At 43.0% G+C, this 21,818-nt stretch overlaps 1 protein-coding gene across 2 annotated transcripts in view; it reads right to left on the bottom strand.

The window, feature by feature from the left end:
* SETD5 (SET domain containing 5) overlaps positions 1-21,818 on the bottom strand; it is a 64,769-nt gene that overhangs the window by 21,190 nt on the left and 21,761 nt on the right. Inside the window, exons 2-15 of one of the 2 annotated variants that reach the window (XM_071756047.1) lie at positions 19,461-19,574; positions 17,336-17,510; positions 13,394-13,499; positions 12,332-12,543; positions 11,953-12,011; positions 11,378-11,565; positions 10,334-10,372; positions 8,638-8,880; positions 3,613-3,761; positions 3,170-3,287; positions 2,608-2,717; positions 2,076-2,322; positions 1,789-1,869; positions 289-552 (exon numbers count right to left, since the gene is read on the bottom strand). In XM_071756047.1, the coding sequence (XP_071612148.1) occupies positions 289-552; positions 1,789-1,869; positions 2,076-2,322; positions 2,608-2,717; positions 3,170-3,287; positions 3,613-3,761; positions 8,638-8,880; positions 10,334-10,372; positions 11,378-11,565; positions 11,953-12,011; positions 12,332-12,543; positions 13,394-13,499; positions 17,336-17,406 (1,887 nt within the window). In that variant the 5' untranslated portion in view covers positions 17,407-17,510; positions 19,461-19,574. The remainder of the gene's footprint in view (positions 1-288; positions 553-1,788; positions 1,870-2,075; positions 2,323-2,607; positions 2,718-3,169; positions 3,288-3,612; positions 3,762-8,637; positions 8,881-10,333; positions 10,373-11,377; positions 11,566-11,952; positions 12,012-12,331; positions 12,544-13,393; positions 13,500-17,335; positions 17,511-19,460; positions 19,575-21,818) is intronic. The other variant, XM_071756046.1, reaches the window with a different exon arrangement.

The following is a 21,818-nucleotide window of genomic DNA, read 5'->3' as shown; positions in this document are numbered from 1 at the left end:
CAAACTGAAATGAGCGGTTCAGACCAAAACTAAGGCAAAATGTTTTCACCATAAGAACAGTCATGACTTGGAACAGGCTTCCCACAGGGGCTGTGCAATCTCTGTCCCAGGAGGTAACTCAAGGCCAGACTGGATAAAACCCCATGCAACCTGGTCTGACCTCAGAGCTGACCCTGCCTGATACAGAACAGATTAAAGACCCTTGGAAGCTCCTCCCAACCTGAACGTTATGATCAGATACACTGCACCTGAGCTTGGTACAAACTATTAAACCTGTCCTTGTCTTACCACTACTTGTGAAGAGCGTCGTGTGTTCACTCCAGTACTGCTGTTACTGTTAGAAACATTTGGAGCAGGAGCACTCAGTGCTGAGCTTCCATCTTCTGTTTCAGGAATTTCTGTTTTTATTTCTTCCAGCTCAGGAGCCTCAGAGTTGACGTTGATTTCAGCATCAGTGCTGTTTCGGTCTGATGGTTGCTCTCGTCTTTTCTTTCTCTTTTCCAAGTTTTCAAACATGTGCATGATGGCTTCTACCTTCCTGTCTTCTCGGGACTAGAACACAAGAGTAAATTTAAGTCAACACTGCAAACAGAGAGGAGGAGGCAAGAACAGATCTAGGAGGATGCAGCACAGAAAAGGAAACAAGTGCCAAACAGCAGTGACAAGAGGCAGAAAGGGATGGAGAGAAGCCCTTCTTTTCAGATATTTGCGTTTTTTAACATGGCAAATTTCCCAGAATAACAACAACATAATGATGTGTTCATAGAGTAACTAGAAGAACTAGACATGGTTCTTAAACAGGATCACTTAGATACTGCTGAGTTATATTTGTAAAATAGCCACAAGGAAACATAATTTTTAAGAACTAAAAACAGAATGAAAGAATAGAGTGAACAGACAACCTGGAGATAAGTGGAGCTACTTGCTAATGACCACACAGAAGCAAACAGAATTGAATCAGTAAGTTGCAGCAAGTGTAACACACCAAACTAAAATTGATCCAGATTCCTTCCTTCCCCTATATCAGAATATCCTCTGGTTCAAAAATAAGAGCTCATCTAGGCAGCCTACATAGCACATAAGAAAAAACAGAACAGGAGAGAACCAAGAGGCAAAAGAAAGGTTTTTACAAGGTGAACAGAAAGGACAGGAAATCTAATCACTAGCTGTGTCAGAAATAACTGTTAATTATGTGTGTAAAAGGCCCAGCACAATAATGCTCCAGTGACTGGCAAAAATCATAATGGATCAAGTGAATTCTAAGAAGAGGGATCATGTGTCTTCCAAGATTCACCATGAAGCAGAAAGTACCTTGATGCAGACAGCAGTTCTCAAACACAGTAGCCTGACTTTCACAATTTTTTTGTTCAAAAATATTCACTACATGCTAAAAAAAATTTAGAGACTGGGAAAACTATAGATACAGGTATTTACCTGGTGCCAAGTATAGAAAACTGAATCTCATTAAAGGAGATTAACAGGTAAAACACACAGGAACAGGGCTTACAGGTTGTCAGGAAACTAACACTTCACTTAGTCTTCTTCACCTATACTGTCCCAGAAAAGATCAGCTTCCCTGCATTAAAATGAGATCTTTCCTCCAAGGTTTAGGCCACTCTGACAGAAGACAGCTCTTAGCCAAATTCCAATAGAAATTGGTATGTTTTAGACTGGCCCTGAAAGTAACAGTTAAGCTGTTAACTGACAGTTGGAAGTTGTGCTGAAGCAACTGAAATGCCCTACTGGCTACTGCACGAAGCAAATTATAAGACTGAGAGAAGTACTTGCCCGTCGATTGTGCACTGAGGCTCCCTGTTCATCTACAGGCTCCTCTTTCTCCTCTTCTTGTTTTTCTTCCTTCTCTGCCACCTGAAAGAGAAGCCCAGAGTGAGCACACCAGATGAAATCCAGTTCTGTGTTACAGTTATTGAGATTCCCACTATAAACTAAAGATGCTACATGTTTAAAAAAAGACTTCATGCAGTTTCTGTTCTGAAGACCCCAGTGCTTTATTGCATTAGATTTCACACCACTGAATGATAGAAATACAGATAACAAAGTGACAAGGGTTTTACCTCATTGTCACTGACTGCTGCAGGTCCCTCAGGAACTTCCTCTGTTTGCTGACTGCTGTTCTCATCCGATGCAATGCTCTGCTGCTCCATTTCTAGCTCCTTTCGACGGGCTTTTCGTCGGCGTGTTTCTGCCCCAATCAGAGTGCCTAAAACAGGTGGAGGTAGGTGTTCTGCAGCATTTGGGCTACGTTTCTGCACAGGGCAATTCCGGTTCCCCTTGTGACACGCACAGTCCACTTTATAGTTGCTGCTCCAAAACACAAACATAATTTGTGTCACTCTTCATTTCTCAACCTTTGTACAGAGACATTCAATGCAACTCCTACTAAACATCTCACCACGTGCCAAAGCAAGGACAGCAGGCTACCTTATGGCCTCTATTGGAGAATATGCCAGCAGAACTGGACAGAATAGCCGGAAAATGCAACTCAGTAGAAAACGGAGCAAAATGTAGAATGCGAGGAAAGGGCTGGAGGAAGATGTCCAGTCCAGGAGGGCAGTGGAGAGCTCCTGGGTGAGGTGAAGGACTCACCAGATGTTGTACTCATAGTCAAAGGCGATGGTAACCTCTGTGTCCTTGGCGATGGTGGCAACCGCATAGATACACAGGTGGATCATCCCATCAGCAATCACATGACGAACCTTGTTAAACAAAGCAGAGAGAAACTAACATCTCCACAAATTGCACTTACTTTTAAGAGGGAAGCCTTCTTCTGCAAAGTAGCTCTTATCTATTCCATGAATAATTACCCTGAACTCTCCTTAGGGAAAAGCCAGCTTCACTGCTCATCTCATCCTGTCCTTTTCCACTTACACTTAGTACCACCTGTGTACCCTCACATTCTGCAGCGCAAGAAAAGCCACACAAACCTCCTCCTTCCAAAGAAAAACCTCATGTTCCCAAACTTCCTCATCTTCTAAGTATACACCATCAAACAAGTGCAAGGTAACCTAAACCATTATAGGATTCTACAAAGATGCAGACAATAGCCCATTTACAGCATTTTAAGTTTGAATATTCATAAAAAGGGAATGCACTAAGCCTGTGTAAAACATGTATTTGTGATCACAGTGATGGTGAAGAGAGAATTTACCTCTGCATTTGGAGTGCAGGAACGCCTGATGAACCTGGCATCATTACCAAAGGTGCGGGCATCAACACACATTTCAACGCCATTGAACTTGGAGTAGAACAGCACAAAGGGATATGGCCTGGAGAAGCAACAGAATGTCTCAGTCCCAGAATACCTAATTCCCATAGCACATATAACATGTATTCCTCACTTCACTGGAAGCAGTGCTGCCACCAGAACTATTGCTCTGGATGCTCGTGCTCTTCCATCCTCACAGTTTAACACACCTGCTTCAAGGGGTTTTGGTCCATGAGCAGAGCATCAAGCTGAGATTGTGTATTTGATTTCAGATTTCTACAGAGGACACAGCTGGCAAGGGCCCTGTAAGCATGCATTATTCCACAGAGACACCAGTCTCTCCACACCACGATGCTCTCATACTAATCACTTCATAGTACTCTTACTTTTTGAAGAAATGCCCATTGACCTCGAATTGCTGCCGTAACATAACCTTCCCTCGATACTCAATTATAAGGGTATCTAGTGCCAAGTCTCTTGCTGCCCTCAGGATCTTCCGGTGCTTCTGAACCCGAGTCACCCTTCCCAGCTGCAGCTGTAACAAAAAGCAGAGCAAAACATGAGAATTTAAACCAAAGGTCTTTAACTCAAGAAGAGTAATTTACTTACACGAAAAGAAAAATTACTCTAGTGGCAACATTCTGCCACGTAAATATATTTTTTATTCTGTGATAGTTTGGTAATAACCAACGACCTTGGTAATATTTATCGAAAGCAAAGAATATGTATTACTTTCCTTAAATACTAAGTCTCACAAATAAATCTATTAGACTAAGCATTTCAGTCTTGCAGCTAGGAGGCACAACCAGACCTGTCAGTTGCTGCTAACAGGGAACTGCTCTGCAATTATGGCCACTTTCACAGCCAGAATAACTCTAATCTTCCAAAAATTATGGGTTGCCACAAGTTCAGGGGAAAAAAAACACAAGCTTTTTCTTCTGCAGAGGATGGTAAATTCTAGCTAACAAGCAAAAGACTTAAGTTTCCATCTCCATCCAGAAACTTCTCTTCACCTGCCTGCTCCACTAGCACAGTAGACTTGTTTTTAATGAAGAAAAATATTCTTAACCAAGTACAGTTTGCTTTATCTTCTTTATGTTAAAGTCTACAGCTCTATTACAATGGATTTTCACAACAATGTGTTTAGACAGGATGAAACCACAACATTCTTTAAGCACAGACATTCAGAGATGATGCATTTGATGGAATAATGGTGGGGATGTTACAAGGACTAGGACATAGGAAAGACTTTTTCCATAAAGACAAAGTACTTCTTTTGCTTAACAGGTTGAACCCCTCTTCAAGTAAAAATGATTGGCTGCCTCACCACAAGAGCTGTGCCTGCTCTTTCCTAAGCATTGCCATTCACTGCTCATAAGGATCCGGTTTCGATTTTTTCCGGAGTGAATTGAGGCATAAGTGTTCTTACTTCAGTAATAATGACAGTCATCTATCTAAATTAGAAATAAAACACAAGATTTTATTAAAAGCAAGCTCCCAACTTTTCCTGATAAAGCTGTTGTTAGAAACAGCTACTGGGCAGAGTCTGCTCAAATGGATAAAAGTCACATTAGTTTAAGAAGGGGCTCAATCTGAACCATGACAGAAAGCACGACGTTCTAACCTTGTGAAAATAGAAGTTAATGTCTTAAGGCAGCACTCAGCACTGAGAAATAATGAAACTCTCCATACTGACCCTACGATAGTGTGGAACTAAAGAAATTTTATTATTTTTTCTTTTATCAGTCTTGTATGTGCTCTGAACTAAACCTCTTTGGGATGAAAATGAAGACTTTTTTTTTAATATGACATTGTACAGCAGATCTTGGATGCCAGCCAATAAGGTAAGAATTATCTGTTGACTTCTCTCACTCAGGTCCATGATAAAGACAGCTTTATAAAAATTTTCATTTGAAATGGATGCAAGATAGGAGTAATGGTCTTGCTGTTCCAGATCTCCTCCTAGAGATATATCCAGTGCTGCATTTATCATTCCTATGGGGTGTATCTCTTCTTCACAACACTGTTCTCTGCTGGCAATGGGAAAAATCTGCATGTGTGGTTTAGAGAGTGAAAAGTCCTACAGGGTGTCATTCATATCTTCTTAATTCAGGTCCTGATAGAAACTCAAATGATTCCCCAAGTCTACTGAACTGGCATAAAAGAAACATGTTATGTGCAGACTAAGAAGCCACACTGCTGTGCTGGCCCTGATTTCTGATCAGCAAATTCATGACACGAGGATAAGACTGTTTACATTGCCAATAGTAGTGGTTAAATTATTTTAAAAACAGTGAATACAATTTGTACTGCCCATCTGTGGTAACAGCAAATGAATATATAAATAAATGGGACTAGACGAATTAGTGTGTGACAGAAGGAGATAAGAAAAAAGTATCTGAAGATACTAGATAAATTAGGACTGACACATAAGTCTGTCTCCAGGCAAGTAATTTATTTTCTATATTATTTGTTTGCTGTTATTATCAGTTTCTCAAGTAGCCTGGCCTGAGACAGAAGGGTCGGTCCAGATGACCTTCAGCTCCTGACCCAAATTATTCTACTACTTTATCCAGTTCTCTTACTATCCTTCACAGATGCATGCTCCCTCTTACCTTTGGCCTATGACTGACTTGTGTTCACCTGATGTTGGAAAACAGCTTGGGGAACACAGGTGTGATAAGGTGGTGGGAGAAGAAAAGAGTCCATGAAGGCAAGAGCAGCTCTGCATCTTTGAGTTTTTAATTTGGGTTTGGTAAAACAGAAATGATCTCATAGCTTTCCTGGTAAGACCCTAGCTCAGCTTGGATTTATTCTCTGAATTTAGAAATATGAAGAAGATTAGCTGCTTTGCTTTCATGTGTGAAAAGAACCAGTGATTTTACTCATGCCATAGGATAGGGATTGCTGACTGCTAATCAGACAAAACTGTGCTGGTGTGTTTGCAAAGTAACATCTGCACAATACTCAGTGGGCTTTATTTTATAAAAGCTCTTTTGCTCTTCACTTCAGAATTTGAAGTCAATCAGGGGTTTGAGCTTAGGTCAACAATTATCAGAAGCAATAAAGGGCAAATACTGACCCTGAGTTTGGTTTGGCAAGAGCAGGTAGAAAAGCAATTCACAGCTTTCAGTTTGTCAACCATCTGGCAGTAGCCAGCACTAAGATGATTTTATTCATTACACTGAACAGCTTCATATTTTCACAAGTATCCTGCTGCATCTCAGTTGAGAATTATTTTACCTAAACCACTCCAACACTCAAAATCCCATATCCTGCATGTGTAACTTAACCCATCTTTCCCTACTCCCGGTTTGGGGAAGCTTGTCAGGCCTTCTCTTTTTCAATTATTTTTTTATTTTTTGTTAATGTATACACTTGCATCGTTGTTTACCCAAGTCTAACAACTCTCTCAACTGTCAGGGTATGCAGAGCATGTGAAATATTTCATTTTTATTCCTTTCTTCTGTATCTCTAGTCCCTTCATGTCCAAATAGAGCAGTTACAATACCTATCTTCTCAATACAGCTGCATATTTTGACACAACCTCTTTAATTTTTTTCTAGCTCAAGGTACCCATTTCCTCCAGAAAAGCTATTTTTATGTCCAGTGATGTTATCTAGTGAAAAGGTAACTGTTGCAAACCAAGAAGCCTTCTCAGTTTGCCTAACAGAGATGAGACAAATGAGTGGAACAAAAATATAAAGCAGAGGATAAGAGACACTCCACACCTGTGCAGGTTATCCTCCTTGCCACACTCCACAGCCATCTGCTGAGCAGAGAAAATAAGGACATAAGGGCTGAGAAGGAGCAGCCCAGGACAGCAACCTGGTCTCTCCTCAGCACCCAAGAGGAACTACAAAGCCACTAAGTCCCTTCATACTTTCTCAGCAAGTGCAATGATAGGTACCTACCTATGGCTTGTTTAGAATAACTGCAGTTCTCTATATCTCTATTTTGCACCTTTCTATCTTTCTGTTTCTTTGGGATACACTGCATTTGGAGTCTTCTAATTTAGAATGATGGCCACTTTTCCCCATGGAAAAACCTATGTCTGCACAGGGAAGGAAGAGGGCAAGAAAGCATGACAAGAACAAGCACATTTATGTATGGTATCTTCTATAATCATCTATACCACTGTACTCTATGAAGGTGAAAAAAAGAAACAGCATGTTTTATTACTTATTTCAGGACTTTTCCTAAAATTCATGTGAAGGAAGTAGAAGAGTTTACATTTAGATGCAGAAAATATGAAGGTTTCTAGAGAAGCAGAACTTTTTCTTCCCTGTATTTCCTCAGTTGCTCTCTTTAGGAAGGCTACTCACATAGCCAAGTAGAAGTGTTCCTCCCCAACCCCCACAGAAGTCTTATTATTGGAGAACAAGAGTGGAAGGAAGCTGGGTCCAAAGTCCTCTTTCTGCACTCTCCCTTGCTGGCAATATCTGTGCTCTGCCTGATGTGCTTCACCTACATGAAAGCAGAGGGAAAGGTGGGAGGGAGCACATGAACTTCACAGAGCAGTGAGTCAGCTGATATAAACAAGAATGATTCAAGCAGAAACATATACCTGATATTCAGGTTTCTGACTCTGCTCCCCTTCTACAGAAGAGTGCAGTGCCCCACATCTGCTTTGGAGCCCATCCTTTTCAGTTGCACCTATCTCCATTCTCCTGGACAAGGAAGACCCATCCTCCATTCTCCTGGACAAGGAAGACCCACAAAGCCTGAACTGAGTGGGAATGCTGCTCTCTGTTCAATAGAGCACGGACCAGATGAAAGATCAGCTGAGCAAAGTAGCAGGGAGGACACACACCACACAAAACACATCCTTTTCCTGCTCCTCCTTGTCTACATGCACTCCATAAAGCCGGCAAGACAGTAATCATTACATATCTTGAAAAAGAAAAATTAGGGAGAGACAGTTCCCTAAAATTGATTGTAGTTGTGCAGTATTTGAAAGTTACAAGAGTCCAAATAATCATTCAAAATACAGAAATAATGCTGAAAGTTTTTTTTAATATAGCTTCCCACAAAAAATGTGATCCTCCCTTCATCCCCCCACCCCAAAAAAAAAAAAAAAAAAAAAGCAGGAAATCTCCTGCCTCCAGCAAGTGATAGATCTGGTTCTGCCTCAAGCCATGCAGTCACTGAAAGTACTCATGGTAAAATACCTGTGAACCCTATCACAGAACTATACAACATATCCCTCCCTAACTTAACAACACTGTTTTGGTTGAATGTGAGCGTTTCTGAATCTGCCTTGGTACTGGCATCTCTTCTGTTCCCTTTTTTATCAAATCTGTGCCTATTGGTCCAAAATCACACAACCAGCTACAATACTGCTTGCCCACACCTTGTGTCTAGAAACCAGAGGATCTGACCTACCCCATTTCTGTCACAATTGTTCTTACCTGCATCTGGGAGCCAATAACAGTGTTATTGCAGGCCAGCTCTGTTTTATTGATTGTGTCTAGCATAGCAGTTTTGCCCACGTATTCTTTATTAGAGTTTAGGTGACGCTCCAACAAGTTCTGTACATCAGCACTGTACTGGTTGGTAAAGGCTTCTTCGTACTGATCTGTCCAGAGGCGTATTCGATTCTCCCACCCTTCAGCTGTGTTTTCATCCAAGGCATGAGCTTCAGAGGGGGAATTCTGCACCAAACAGCAAAGGGTGAACAGCTAGTACACAACAGGAAAAAACAATCCACTGTGCTCTAAGCATAGGATTATTCTATTCCAAGCTAAGAAGCATCAGTAATGAGAACACCTTGTTCGGAACTTGCATCCTCCAAAACATCGTGAAATGCCACTTGGGAATCTATGGAGAACTCTGAGGGACCAAGATCTCTTAAGATTTGGTACTGTTGCGTACAAGAAACCTAAGCTTGGACATGGCCAGAATACATTTTTTTAATTAACTCTGGAAAAATAATTAAGTCAATTTAAAAAAGCAAAGGAACCACACACAAAGACAAATAAATCTCACGTAGGCTTGTCTTACAGTCAATTCGCTTACGTCCAGCATAATGTTAGATGATGCTGATTGCATCTCAAACCTTGCAGTGACTGATCCCAAAATACTTCTGAACCCCTAACTAAATGCTCACCAAGCTTTCAAGAAACTGAATGTAAAGCATAAGTTAGTATGTGGAGGGTTAAACTGCAAGTTCTAAGCACTGTAAGGAGGGGAGGGCAAAATCACTTATATTGCTTACACTACATTATGAGGGAGCAAAAAAGAAGCTGGTAGGAAAAAAAAACAAACAAAGTTTTATTCATTACTTGCCAATAGTTGAAGTAGTTCAAGAAATTATATTCCAGAGCTCAGTAACTTAAGTGGCTTCAAAAGGGACTCATATATATGTGACATTGCACTATTAGTGACAAGGATCACTGAAGAACAACTATTATTTTCATCATTTATATTGAAACAGGTGCATACAGACAGATCCACCTCAGGATTGTCCTACTGGCTCTGAGCCACCTGCTATCAGCCACTGTCAGCTACAGTACTGGGGTCAGGTGGTACTTAAAGAAACTCTTGTGTTTCTAGGAACACATTTAGCTCTATGTCCAAGGATGTATTTTTTCCAAGTAAATTCTATAACAGATAGCCACGCCTACCAGTACTGCAGAAAGACAGAGATAACTACATTGTCCCATCCATCCCTAGTAAGAGAATGTTAAGGGAAATGAGGCAACGCTGCCAGAGACACCCAACATTAAACTTGTGTGCTACTTTGATGCCCAAGCTTAAAGTATCTTAGACACAATGAAATGATAATTGAACTCACTGAAGAGTGGCCACAACCAGTTCTACATCCCTTACATCAAACACCCCACTCCCAGGTGTCATGAATCAGTCCTATCACTTGGAACCAGATGACATTAGCTTACAAAAAGTGATGAGCTATCTGAAGCTAAAGCAAAGTTCAATGTGCAGTTCCTGTGAGACCCTTTTGAAGAGGCCTGCTTGCAGTGCATGGTAAGGATTATTCTGAGGCTGGTCACAACTAAATATTCTCCAGACAAACCAAGTGAGGCACATAGTTAAAAGAGAAAAAAAACCAAACCATCATCATAGAAGCTTCTCAGTTCCACTCACCTTCATCCTCAGAGACTTTCGTGAGCCCTCTCGAAATGCCTGTCCCCCGATTAAGGAGAGAAGAAAAAAAAATTATTAGATAACCTCTCCACAGAATTAGCATCCCAGAACCACACCAGTTTTTACTCCAACAGGAAAACCCTGAACAAAAGACAGCAAGAATTTCAGGAAGACCTACACAAGAAGCAATGGACTTGAACAAAAAGACTCTGCAATGCAAATCCAGTGTAAGCTGCTGAAAAGCTTGATGACCAGGATTTCTGAACTAAAAAGGCTCATGTCATACTTAGTAAAAATCTCAAGATCAAAACTAGGACTTTCCCAACTAAACCCACTTGCTTTGGTAGAAGAAAGGGCTTGCAACAGAATCAAGCTCATTCCCAAACAACAAAAAAAACCTGAAGACCTCACATGGCTCCTGCTCTCAGCATTTAAGTTCTTACTCTGCCTACAAGAACTTCAAGGGAAACCTAACAAGGGGGAAATAATGGTAAAGCTAGCAGATGATGGGAACAAATCAACTGCTCACACACTTGCATTCCAATACAAGCAATCCAAAATTAGTTCAGTCCCCAAACCCCTCAAATGGGTGCAGTCACCCCTCAAATGTTAATCTCCTGCCTCCACAGTCTTTCACACAGGCATCCTTCTCTGCCCCTGAAGAATAGTGCCAAGAAGCTCTGCAGCCCAGATTCCTCAACACAGGCTGCTGAGAAATGCCATGCCCCTTCAATTTTTGTTTCATTCAGACTGCCTCTTTACCATAGACAGACTCCAACAGCTATTTCCCCAAATCCTAATTTGAGCAGAAAGAAAAATATATGAACCCAAGCTCTGAGCATGAATGGACAGCATTGGGAAATTAGGGTGGGGTTTCAGTAAGGTAATTTTTAAACCAACAGCCACGTACTCTAGCAGGTCACTAATACAAGGCGTCACATTATTACACCAGAAAAGTTTCATCTACTGCCAGCTTGTCAACCTGCTCTCAATACACCACAGCATTTAGAAGGAACTGCAGCAACCTTGTCTCATTCCACATACCTTGATCTTCTTGGCCTTCGGAGCAGTGCGAGCTTTTTCTGTACTCCTCTTCCTCTTCTTAGGTTTGCTTCTACGGACGCGGTTGACAGTCAGCGTGATGCTCGTAGGGGTGTGTTGTGTAGCTGTGTACAGCACTGTGGAGGGAGATAGTTCTTCATCCCAGCTCTCAGTTGCACTGCTGTCCCCACCTACAGAGAGCAGTGCTTTGTTAGAAATGTTTTTTATTTATCCCAGAGAACAGCTCACCCTTATGTATATTTTCATTGAGATGACCTGATGACTCTACATAGCTCTATATCACCTAAGTTTTCCCACCCAACCTCAGAAAAGGTCTCCCAAACTTCTAATTATCTCACAGAATGGCACTGACTGTTCCCCTCTTCTGTTCACAAGAGAATTTGATTGTCCCAAGAGTTAACTGAGGTGAGGTAGAAGGAGAGAAGAAAATCCTCAGCGGCTGGGAGGCAAAGATATTAGTAAACACTGATCACAGTTAGATTACAGCAGCTAAAAGACAAAGGTCTCATAGAAAGAAAGCAAAGTCACTATTATCAGAATGAGACCCTCAAGCTCACCTGATACGTTGTCCTGCTTCCGGCGGCGAAGCCTGATCACCTTCCCCCTGCTCATTCCTCTGCCAAAGGAGAATGCACAATTGAAGCTGGTTTGTAGGAGTAAAGTCACTTGAAATTCAACAGGATGTCACAAGATGCGTGCCCTCAGTGGGGCCCAGGATGATAAGAACATCGATTTAACATCCTCATCTCCACTCCTGGTGCCACCAACACTTGTCAGGCTGACAACGCAAAGGAGGAGGGTCAATACTAGGTAAAGCACTGGAAAGAACGCTCCAGTTAGCAAAAGGAAGTCCATCCCACAGCCCAAATGTGACACGGTTTGCTGTGAGAAGTCAACATGAGGAGCAGTCCAGATCTGCACTGCACCAAAACTTACCTGCACTTTTCACACTTGAGGAGGAAACCATCTTGGGAGACACTGCAATGGCACCAAGTGGGAATTGATTCTCCTTCTGAGGAGCTCTCACTGTCCCCGGAGTTCTCCTCATCAGGCGAGTGCAGGCCGTTCAGTTCTGCACGAGGTATAATGGTCTGGACAGGAGGAGAGGCTGGAGGCGTTGGAGGAGGAGGGGCTCCATAATTATGATCCTGAAAACGAGTATTTGCAGTACTACTTTTAATGTGAAGATATGATGCCTCGAAACTGAAGTCACAAATCCACACTTCTCAGGCTATTAACAGCTGGTATAAATCCCTAGTCTGAGTATCTCAATATACCAAGAAGGTAACGCAATACCTCTGAAAGATGTGAATGTTTTTACTTCTGCACCAATGAAGTAAATTAAAACTGTACAAGAACATCTAGGCTATTTTGACATGAACTGTTGTGCTGCTAATAACCTGAGATTACATCAGTGGTCAAACACTGGAACTGGTTGCCCAGAGACATGGAGCTGATGTCTGTTGACATATTCAAAATCCAACTGTACATGGTTCTGGGCAACCTGCTCAAGCAGAGGCATCTTGAGCAGGGGGGGTTGGATTACATGCTCTCAAGAGGTCCCTTCCAGCCACAGTGATTTTGTGAGATCCTGTTCATCCCATAGTTTCAAACCTTGTTCCCACTCTTCCTGACTGTTCCTTGTTTCTCATAGCTCTGCTACCAATATGAAAATCTGTGCAGTTAAACAAGTACAAATAACACACAATAAACCAAATGGGGCAAAAATTACCACCAGGAAAATATTACATATTCATATATATTCACAGTTAAAAATCTGTCACCTATAACACTACTAAAGCTTGCTCCAGAGTATGCACGACTTCACAAAAAATAAACACACAAATGCAAAATGAATGGCAGAACTCAGCTGCAACTCAGCGTTCCCTAATAAATAAGCCGAAACTCAGAAAGATTAACAGGCAAAGAACTATGGAAGAAAGAGAAAAGAGAAAAGTAGACAGTAAAGAGCTGATTCACTGCAGAGAGAGTACTCACTGCGTAAGGCAGCCCGCGATAGCTGTGTTTCTGGGTGGCCCCATAGCCGTGGCTGGAGTACACATTCTTCTCACTGACAGCTGGACTAGCTTCCACAGACTCTGGGCTGCAGAAAGGGCCAGAAGTAAAACCCATCAATATAACATCATTTTTTTTAGTGCCAGTATTTCACTGCTCTTTTCTATTTAACACATGAGCTCAAAATGAAGAAACTATATGAAACTGAGGTTTTAATATGTGCTTCACCAGGCATCATGTGTGCAGAAGTCGTACAGGATGAACCTGCTTTCAACAGAGGGAAGCAACTGAGTAAGGGCCACCCTGGATAACTCATTAAACTGGGTCTCACTCTGGAAAGCTGAAGATAATTAGCATGTAAGCAGCTCAGTTTCCTTATAGTTGAGAAAGTTTGGTCTAGTTCAGCATTCACATCTGAATGCAGCCAGCCTAATCTCAAAGCCACTGAAGAGTACTGCCCTGTCATCTCTGCAACAGCTTATTTCAAATAGCTGCTAAGAAGCTTTCCTTGATCTGTGCTTGTTTCTCTCTCTCCCAGATACTAATTGTTCGCCAAGTCCAATGTCCTGTGATAAAGGCTGCATGAAATCTGAAGCTATCCTGGCAGCCAAGGACCAGGAGTTGGAGATTCCTGATACAAAATAGCAACAAAATTCAGGAGCTGAATAAACAGTGGCCAGAGATAAATCAGATTCACCCTGTGCTTTCTATGCAGCAACATGGTGTGCTATGTGCTGAGCAGGAGATTTGCTGCTGAGGTACAATGCACTCTTTCACCACATGGTGGTGAAAAAAAGCAGCTAAAAATGAAAGGTATATCTCTTAGCAGAAAGCTGCAGAAACCCTACTCAGAGAAGGGACAGCTGCAATTCAATGCAGGGAGTATTAGATAATGAGGCTACAGACAGAACACCAGCAAGGAAAAACACTGTCTGCTACAAGCAGGAGATACAAGTCAGCTAACCTCTGCAGAGATTAGAAGTAGGGCCCCCTCAGAACACAGCAGAACACTACTGAATCATGTTTGCAGGTGCAATCTTCTTCACCATTTTAGCTGGGAGCTGAGTAAGCAGGAAAGAAAAATACAGGAAAGAAAAACTTTACCTTGGACCTCTGCTGCTTTGGTAAGATCTCACAGGATTCTTAGTAGGCCCTAAATTGTCAGGGTGAACCAGGCAGTGCTCAAACACCAATGGCCAGTGGTCACATGTGGGGCAGCACTTAGGCACCACCCAAGAACAGTAACCCCTGTGCCCTTTGGACTTCCTATTAGCTCTTGAAATCTCTGCTGTACTGAAGCTAGCCCCACCCTAGCACTAAACCTGATATCTTCTCCAATGCACCAACCTTCTGAGCTTCTGGCTTACTCTGGAGTAAGGTGGATCTGTTCTTGCAACACAAAGGAGAAATAATTTATTGCACAAAGAACTGCAGACAGAAGAAGACCTTAAACTATGCAAGCTCTCCTTCTGTAGCTCAGGATTCAGGCACAGGACATGATAAAATCAGTTTGTTTTCAAAGTAACTACAGCTAGCTAAATAGTCAAAAGCAGGAGATCCAGGTAGCAACACATCTAGGATATATTTCTTAATAGAAGATGATACATGTAGAGCTTGCCCAAAAATTGAGCCTTGCTGGATCTTTGCAACAGTCCTTTAGGACTTCTGGATTGGTACAGAGTTAAATCCATTCAGGTTTACTTGTATTTTCTGAAACAATATTAGAAGGAAAAGAGCCTAAACAGCCTAAGCCACAGCTCTACCCAAGTCACCCAGATTCCTTACTACAGCCAGCCTGGAATACCAGCAATGCTGCCACAAGCATTAGCAATAAAACTTCAAGACTGTTGGTGCAACAGTGTCCAGGGGCAACAGCGCTGGGGCCCGTGCTTCCTCAGCAGCAGCCTGCCAGGGAGCTTCAACCGTTTCCAATATGCAGCCAGACTAACACAGCAAAACTACTCTGCAGCCTGCATGTCACCCTCAGATGACCACAGACACCTTCCAGCATTTTCACCTCCTCCTTGTATCAGTGACCAGGGGAAGAAGATGCTAAAGCTCAGCCTGAAGAAGGGCCTGCTAGTCTTCCCTTTACCTTCCCACTGCCTTCTTGATGCACGCCTTTGAAATTAATCCCTCACAGGAGACAAGAAGCTTTGGTACCTCAAATTTCATGCTCTAAACTAGTAGAGTTTTATAGGAGAAGTGGAGGATATTAACTTTGAACAGACTCACAAAGGACACTTCAGGAGCAAATAACAGCGCATCCATGCAAAGACTGGAGAATGAAGCCCTGGCATTCCCAATTTTTAGAAAGTAGACAGAGAAATCAATTCAGAAATCTTCAAAAGTCGTTCTTCAAAGCACTCCAGCCTAACCTCAAATTGGACCTATGAATTTCTTACAACCAGAGAGAAAGGAAATGCTTTGCCGAAGGTTTACAGACAGTCTTTTTGATATTGTAACGTTACAAGCAACATGCATAGATACATCTGGCTCTCCTCTCAACCATGCTCAGCTCTGAAAGCAAAATGCCTAGCACATGAGTAAACTATTTAGCACTCTTTCTCCTGTCATAAACAGTTTAAAATTCCTGCATGTGGAGTCTTTAAAGTGCTGGTGTGGGAGAAGCATGGTGACAAGCAATACTAAATGTTAAATCTTGAAAAGTGAAGGATCCTATACCCACTGCCAATGAGTAACTTACTTTATTCTGGCTTCCCATTAAAAAAGAACATATAAAAATATAGGCTTTAGGATAGAATTAAGCACCATGAAGTAGAACGCCTAGAATGGGGCCAGTGCCAAGACAGACAAAAAAAGTGCATTAGCAGTCTTGCAGTGAGTGCAACTGTGTAGTCAAACTCTGTGCACAGTCAAATCAGGGCAAGATGGAAGGGAAAAACAATGATTCATACCCTAGCCCACTGCTCTTACAGCTTGAAATTAAGACAGTCTGGAGCAGTATGTGTTCTACACTGATCAATCTGACATGCAGGTATTTGCACAGCAGGTACCTTTAAATAATACATGGGGGAAATCTATCTCCGAAATGCCCTTTGTAAATTTTTGTAGAGAGATGCTGCAGTCTGTATCTCAAAGAAGACTGCAGGAAAGCAGGAGACAGAAGCACACAGAAATAACCTGAGCCCTCCCTCTCGCCCCTGACAAAAACATTAGTATTCATTTGAGCTGACATAATTCTAACAAAGGTTGTAATAAAAGATCACAATGCAATATTTGCTAGATTTGAAATATTCCTGACTCCTGCAGAAGCATAATATTTTAAAAAATAAAAGTAAAGCCTCCAACAGGCCCCAGAGATAGGACTGCAGTGAGAGCCCTGCACAGGGTCCTGTGGTGGGGACTTTGAAGGATTGCCCACTGAGATGTGCTTGGAACATGCTCAGGGGCTGAAACAAAATAAAGCTGTCTACACAGGCTGATGCTGTCTCATATCTCTGGCAAAGCTCCAAAGGGGTCCAGAAATCAGTATTTGGGGTTGGTACAGAGTCTGAGCTAGTAGGCTCCACTGAGTGGGAGGCTCAGCACACCAGTCCCTCATGTACCACAGCTTTTAAAAAAGAAGCTAGCTTTTACCTTGCCAACATCCAGCATGGGAACAACAAATGCACAACTGCCTGCACTTTACACAGACTTACTAGCCAACCTGATACAACACCCAGGGCTGAGTGCCTCGCACTGCTGGAATTCTCCTTTTTCCCATGTCTTGTAACAAACCTCCCGATTTCTGTAAGACTGCATTTGTTGAACACTCAGAGTCTGTCTCTGCATCCATCTCACACATCCAGCAGACCCACACCCCTTTTCTCCAGAGTGGAGAAAGGACCAGAATCAACTGCAGCCCTGCTCCAGGGCAGCCTTCTGACACCCTCCCCTCCTCCTCTGCGGGGTAACACTCACTCCGATCCTGCAGCCATGTCTGAGTAGGACGTATCTGGTGTGGTGACTCCCAGAGGGATTGCAATGCTCATGACGCCCGCCGGGGATCACGGAGTCCAGAGGGCAGCGAGCGGCCGCTCCGAGGGCGGAGAGGAGCCGCAGAGCCTCGGCCAACACGTCACGGACATGGGGAAACCTACCGGGGTAGAAACAAAGCATTGCATCTCCATTACAGAGTGAGGTCTCCCTGTATAACCCCAAAGAAGGCTTTCACAGCAAAAGAAAAGCAGAAACAGATTTCCATCAGTGACATGCTGCCCCATTTTACTTCATTTTCACATGTGGGGCCAGGGAAGAGGTAGTTTGGTGTTTGTTTGATGGGTTTTTTGGGTTCTTTTTTTTTTTTTGGTTTGTTTTTTTGTTTGGTTGGTTTTTTTGTTTGGTTGGTTTTTTGTACAGTCTTCGACTGACATGCAACGAGCTGCTCTGCTGTAAAGCCAATAATGACAATTCCCCCCTCCCCCACCTAAACTTAGGTTAATTATCAGATAAGCAATCTATTAGCTCCTTCTGCACATAAGCAGCAGCTGTCACCTATCACCCACAGCCCTTCATCAGAATTTCCTAAATCCTTCCCCAAACAAGTCGCAGGCAAAGCCCCATCTGGAAGGACAAGGAGACAGAGCTGAGGTGGGACCTCTGGCTCAGGAACCGCTCGTGTTTGCATTCACCAGGAGAGCGGGACCAGCGGAGCAGCTGTCCCCGAGGCAAGCCAGGCCCATCCTGGATTCTGCACCGATTACTCAGCCCAGCGAGCCCTGACACGGTGGGCCCCGACTTTCCAAAACCCAGTCTGACACCTCCCCGAGGCAGAGCCACGTCAGATGCCTGGGTGCTCATGCACAGGATGCTCCGATGGGAAAGATGGGGAGGGCCCCAGTCTGGGCACAGGGAGCCGGGGTGGCATGGAAGGGAACAAAATCACCAACACACACAAACTTCCGAGGGTCGAACGGCAGAGGGAGGTCACACGGGATCAGTTCCTCGTTATGTAAATAACCTCAATAACACAGACCTTCATAAAGGAGCTATTATTCCACACAGCCCTAATGAAACCCCCACGGTACCGAGAAAGGCTGCACTTCCCCGTGCAGTAAAGGTAGCTCCGAAACCAAAGGGTAACCAGCAACAATTTAGCCATCCTCTCTGCACGTTAAGGTTTCAGGGCAGCCTTGAATAACCTTCTGCTGGCTTCCCGTGGCTCCGGCAGCGCGGAGGAGCCAGCCTGGGCTGGCAGCGGCCGTCACATGCTCCCCGGCATCTCGGGGGCTCTGCCAGCAAACCCTCCTGGGCTACAGAGAGGCAGTGAGCCAAATTTTCCTGTGGGTAGTGAATTTCTCACAGGGAACTGCCTTTGGACACCATAGTCCAGCCATTGTTTAACACACAAAAAGCACCAAAACACAAAAAATCACGCTTGCTACACAGGCAAATGATGGAAGAGTGAGAGCACTGGAAAGTTGAAATGCCAGAAGTTATATTGTTTTTTCTTGTCTTAAAAGGCAGGCCACTCCTCTTAGCACAAGGAATTATTTCCCTTCTTCAGAATACATCCCTAAGAGAAATCCTTCTGATAGTATGACAGGGATACAGTGAACTACAGAAGCAGCACGTAAAGATTTCTAAGTGGTCTGTAGCAATTCCCTGTTATGCCCCAAAGCAATGGTCTCACAGGGAGGTGAGAGATGAAAAATAAAACAGGCAGGACTCTGCTCACAAGCAGCTCAAACCCAAGACAGCCCAGATGTCCTTGAGTGTGGGTTTTTTTGGAAAAAGAAAAATAAAAGGAGCTTTAAGAAGTGTCTCATTTACCCTTTCTCAGGCTTGTGACAGAAATGTGACATCAGATGAGACGAACCACTGCTAAAATACAGTTAAAAGTTCTGGACATCAAGCCCTGTTCCAACCCAGAGTCACATAAAACTCCAGCAAAAAATTAAATAAGCCAAGTTTACAGGATTCGGAAGCACTCTTCCTTTTTAAGGGACACAGAAAACTTTCCCCAACCCATAATCTTTTGAAATACTTGCTAAAATTCCTGCCCCTCCCCACATCTATTGATCTCTTGCCTTTGCTATGAACATACCCAGCTGGCAGCAGCCTGAGATTTCATCAGGACAAATTCCAGCCTCCTGCCTGCTCGTGACTCAGCAGAACTGGATTTCATGTATGGCTTCTGGACTTGAGAGTCACAGGCTATCTGGTCAGTTATGGGGTAAATGGGACAAATTTTTAGCTACTACTCATCGGAAATCCTTTGTCAGTGCTGTACAAACACGAGACTTTTTTCAGTGTAACAGTAACTCTCACTTTTGGGAGATTACTGCAGAAACGTGAAATACCAAACAGAAAGGTTAGACAAGGCAAATTCCAGTTTAGTTGCTTTTGTGTTGACCCAGCAGTACTTGCTCAACCATCACCCATGCTTAGATTTTGAGGCTTTTTGTACTTTCAACTCTAACAATGTAACATTCAAAGTGAATTGCTGAGACCAAGCTCAAGTGCCCCCATCACCTTCACACTAGATTGAAGTCTGGTCTTCCTGAAACTTTGCCTGGTTACACCCAAAACAACAGCCTGCACAGAAAATACTGGGGTTGATATCAAAATATTCACTCATTGAACTGGCTCGTTTCCTGTATGGACAACCCCCAAACTTCTTTCTACCTTCTCCCTCAAAAATATAAAGCTGTATTGGAGAAAAAGTCACACTAACTTTCTCCCCAGTGCCACTGGAAGAAGGTTCCCTAAAATTCAAAATCTTAATGTAAATGTTATATGCTTCAGACTACAAACCTCTCTCCCTTATGATACAATTCTTGAAATCAAATGTAAGTAGGAATTTTGATGGTCCAACAGGTAAATAACACTCAGCTGGTTTTGAAAATACAGTATTTAAAGATCTATTTTTCTTCCTGCATTTGGGATCTACACTCCTGCCTCCTCAACCAGTCTTACCAGTATAAAGACACCTGGTCTTCCCCAGCATCATCAAAACAGAACAGACCAGCATCCGCCTTGCAGCCACCTCAGCACTGGGAATCCCCAGTACTCACTCAACACAAGTCACACACCAAGAGACTCATCCACCTTCAGACCAAAACCATAAGTGGTTACCTTAGCTAAAATGTAAATGTAGGCTATTCAATTATTTCATATAACATTCTGTATTGACAGAAAGGACTGTAATAAATCTAAGCTGGCCAGGTGAAACCTAGGCAACACCTGCTATAGCAATGAATTTTGATTTTCAAAACTCCGTTCAGGATGCAACGGCTACAGGTGTTGCTTTGCTCACTTCCACAACCACTACCAAAGCAGATACAGAAAATCTGCTGCTACGAACTCTTTTCATTACTTGTGGCATTAAAAGTCAGTTTTAACAGTGACCACCAAGAATAGTCAAACAGCTTGGTAGAGCTTGCTCCTTCAAGATGTGGATGTTCCTGTTTCCACTGGTGCCCTGGGGTCTAACAGACACCACTGGTGTCAAACACTTGGTGACAGACTCCACAAAATTTGTGAGAGCTATGAAAAATTCATCCTTGGACAAAAACCATGGGCTCAGCCTCACAGACTGCACGTTACCTAAATTCAAATGCCCAGACTCCATCACCATCTGGTGCTGCTCAGGTGATGCCATGCAATCTTCGGGGAGCAAAGGGGAAGATCATCCCCCTGCCAGCCTCCCACTATCATAGGCCCAAAGGGAAAGCAGTTATCAAGCTGGGGATGGGGAGGGGGAAGAGAGACGCAGCCATTCCTCCAATGTCAGTGCAGGCCTGTGAGTCTGTCTCTACTGAGGACTTGAAATATTTAATCAGTGTGCATCCAGTGCCTCATGCATTGACAAGAATGGTAAAAAGGTAACACTGGTACAAAACACAATGTGGAAAAACTGAGAAAAGACTTTTGTGCTTATATATAACTTCAACACACATGCCAGGGGAGGGAGGACAGGGAAATCTTCTCTGCCTGCACTGACAATGGCCACTTCTCACATATTTCTTGTTCACAGATAGCAAAGAACAAAACAGCACTTGTTTTACCACTTTCTACACCTCCAGTTATTGAATTCCCCAAACTTGATGCAGACCCAAGACTTTTGAGTACCCAGGATGGCTGGAATCCAAACAACAACCACCATCCTCCTCTTCATGCTCGGTAACCCATACAGGATGAGCTCCATACACAATGAGTTGAACATCTTTATGCTCCCAAGCCATTGTCAGTCACAAAATTCAAAGCACGTTTTTCTCCTGCATCTCACATTGCCAGAGGCTGGAGCTGGTGGCAAACTGGAAATAGCAGCTCTGCCATACAGCCTTCCTTGGCATCCTCTCCATCAACCTCATCTGGGACAGAGCCAGCCAGTTCTGACCAGTTCATACTTACATTGTCATTTGCACCAATAGCAAACCTCTCTGCAAGTGGAACAAAGTAT

This window comes from Heliangelus exortis, chromosome 12, assembly GCF_036169615.1.
Source record: "Heliangelus exortis chromosome 12, bHelExo1.hap1, whole genome shotgun sequence".
Lineage (NCBI taxonomy): Eukaryota > Metazoa > Chordata > Aves > Apodiformes > Trochilidae > Heliangelus > Heliangelus exortis.
The sequence above is the reverse complement of the archived record's forward strand: the minus strand, read 5'-3'. Positions and strand labels throughout refer to the sequence as shown.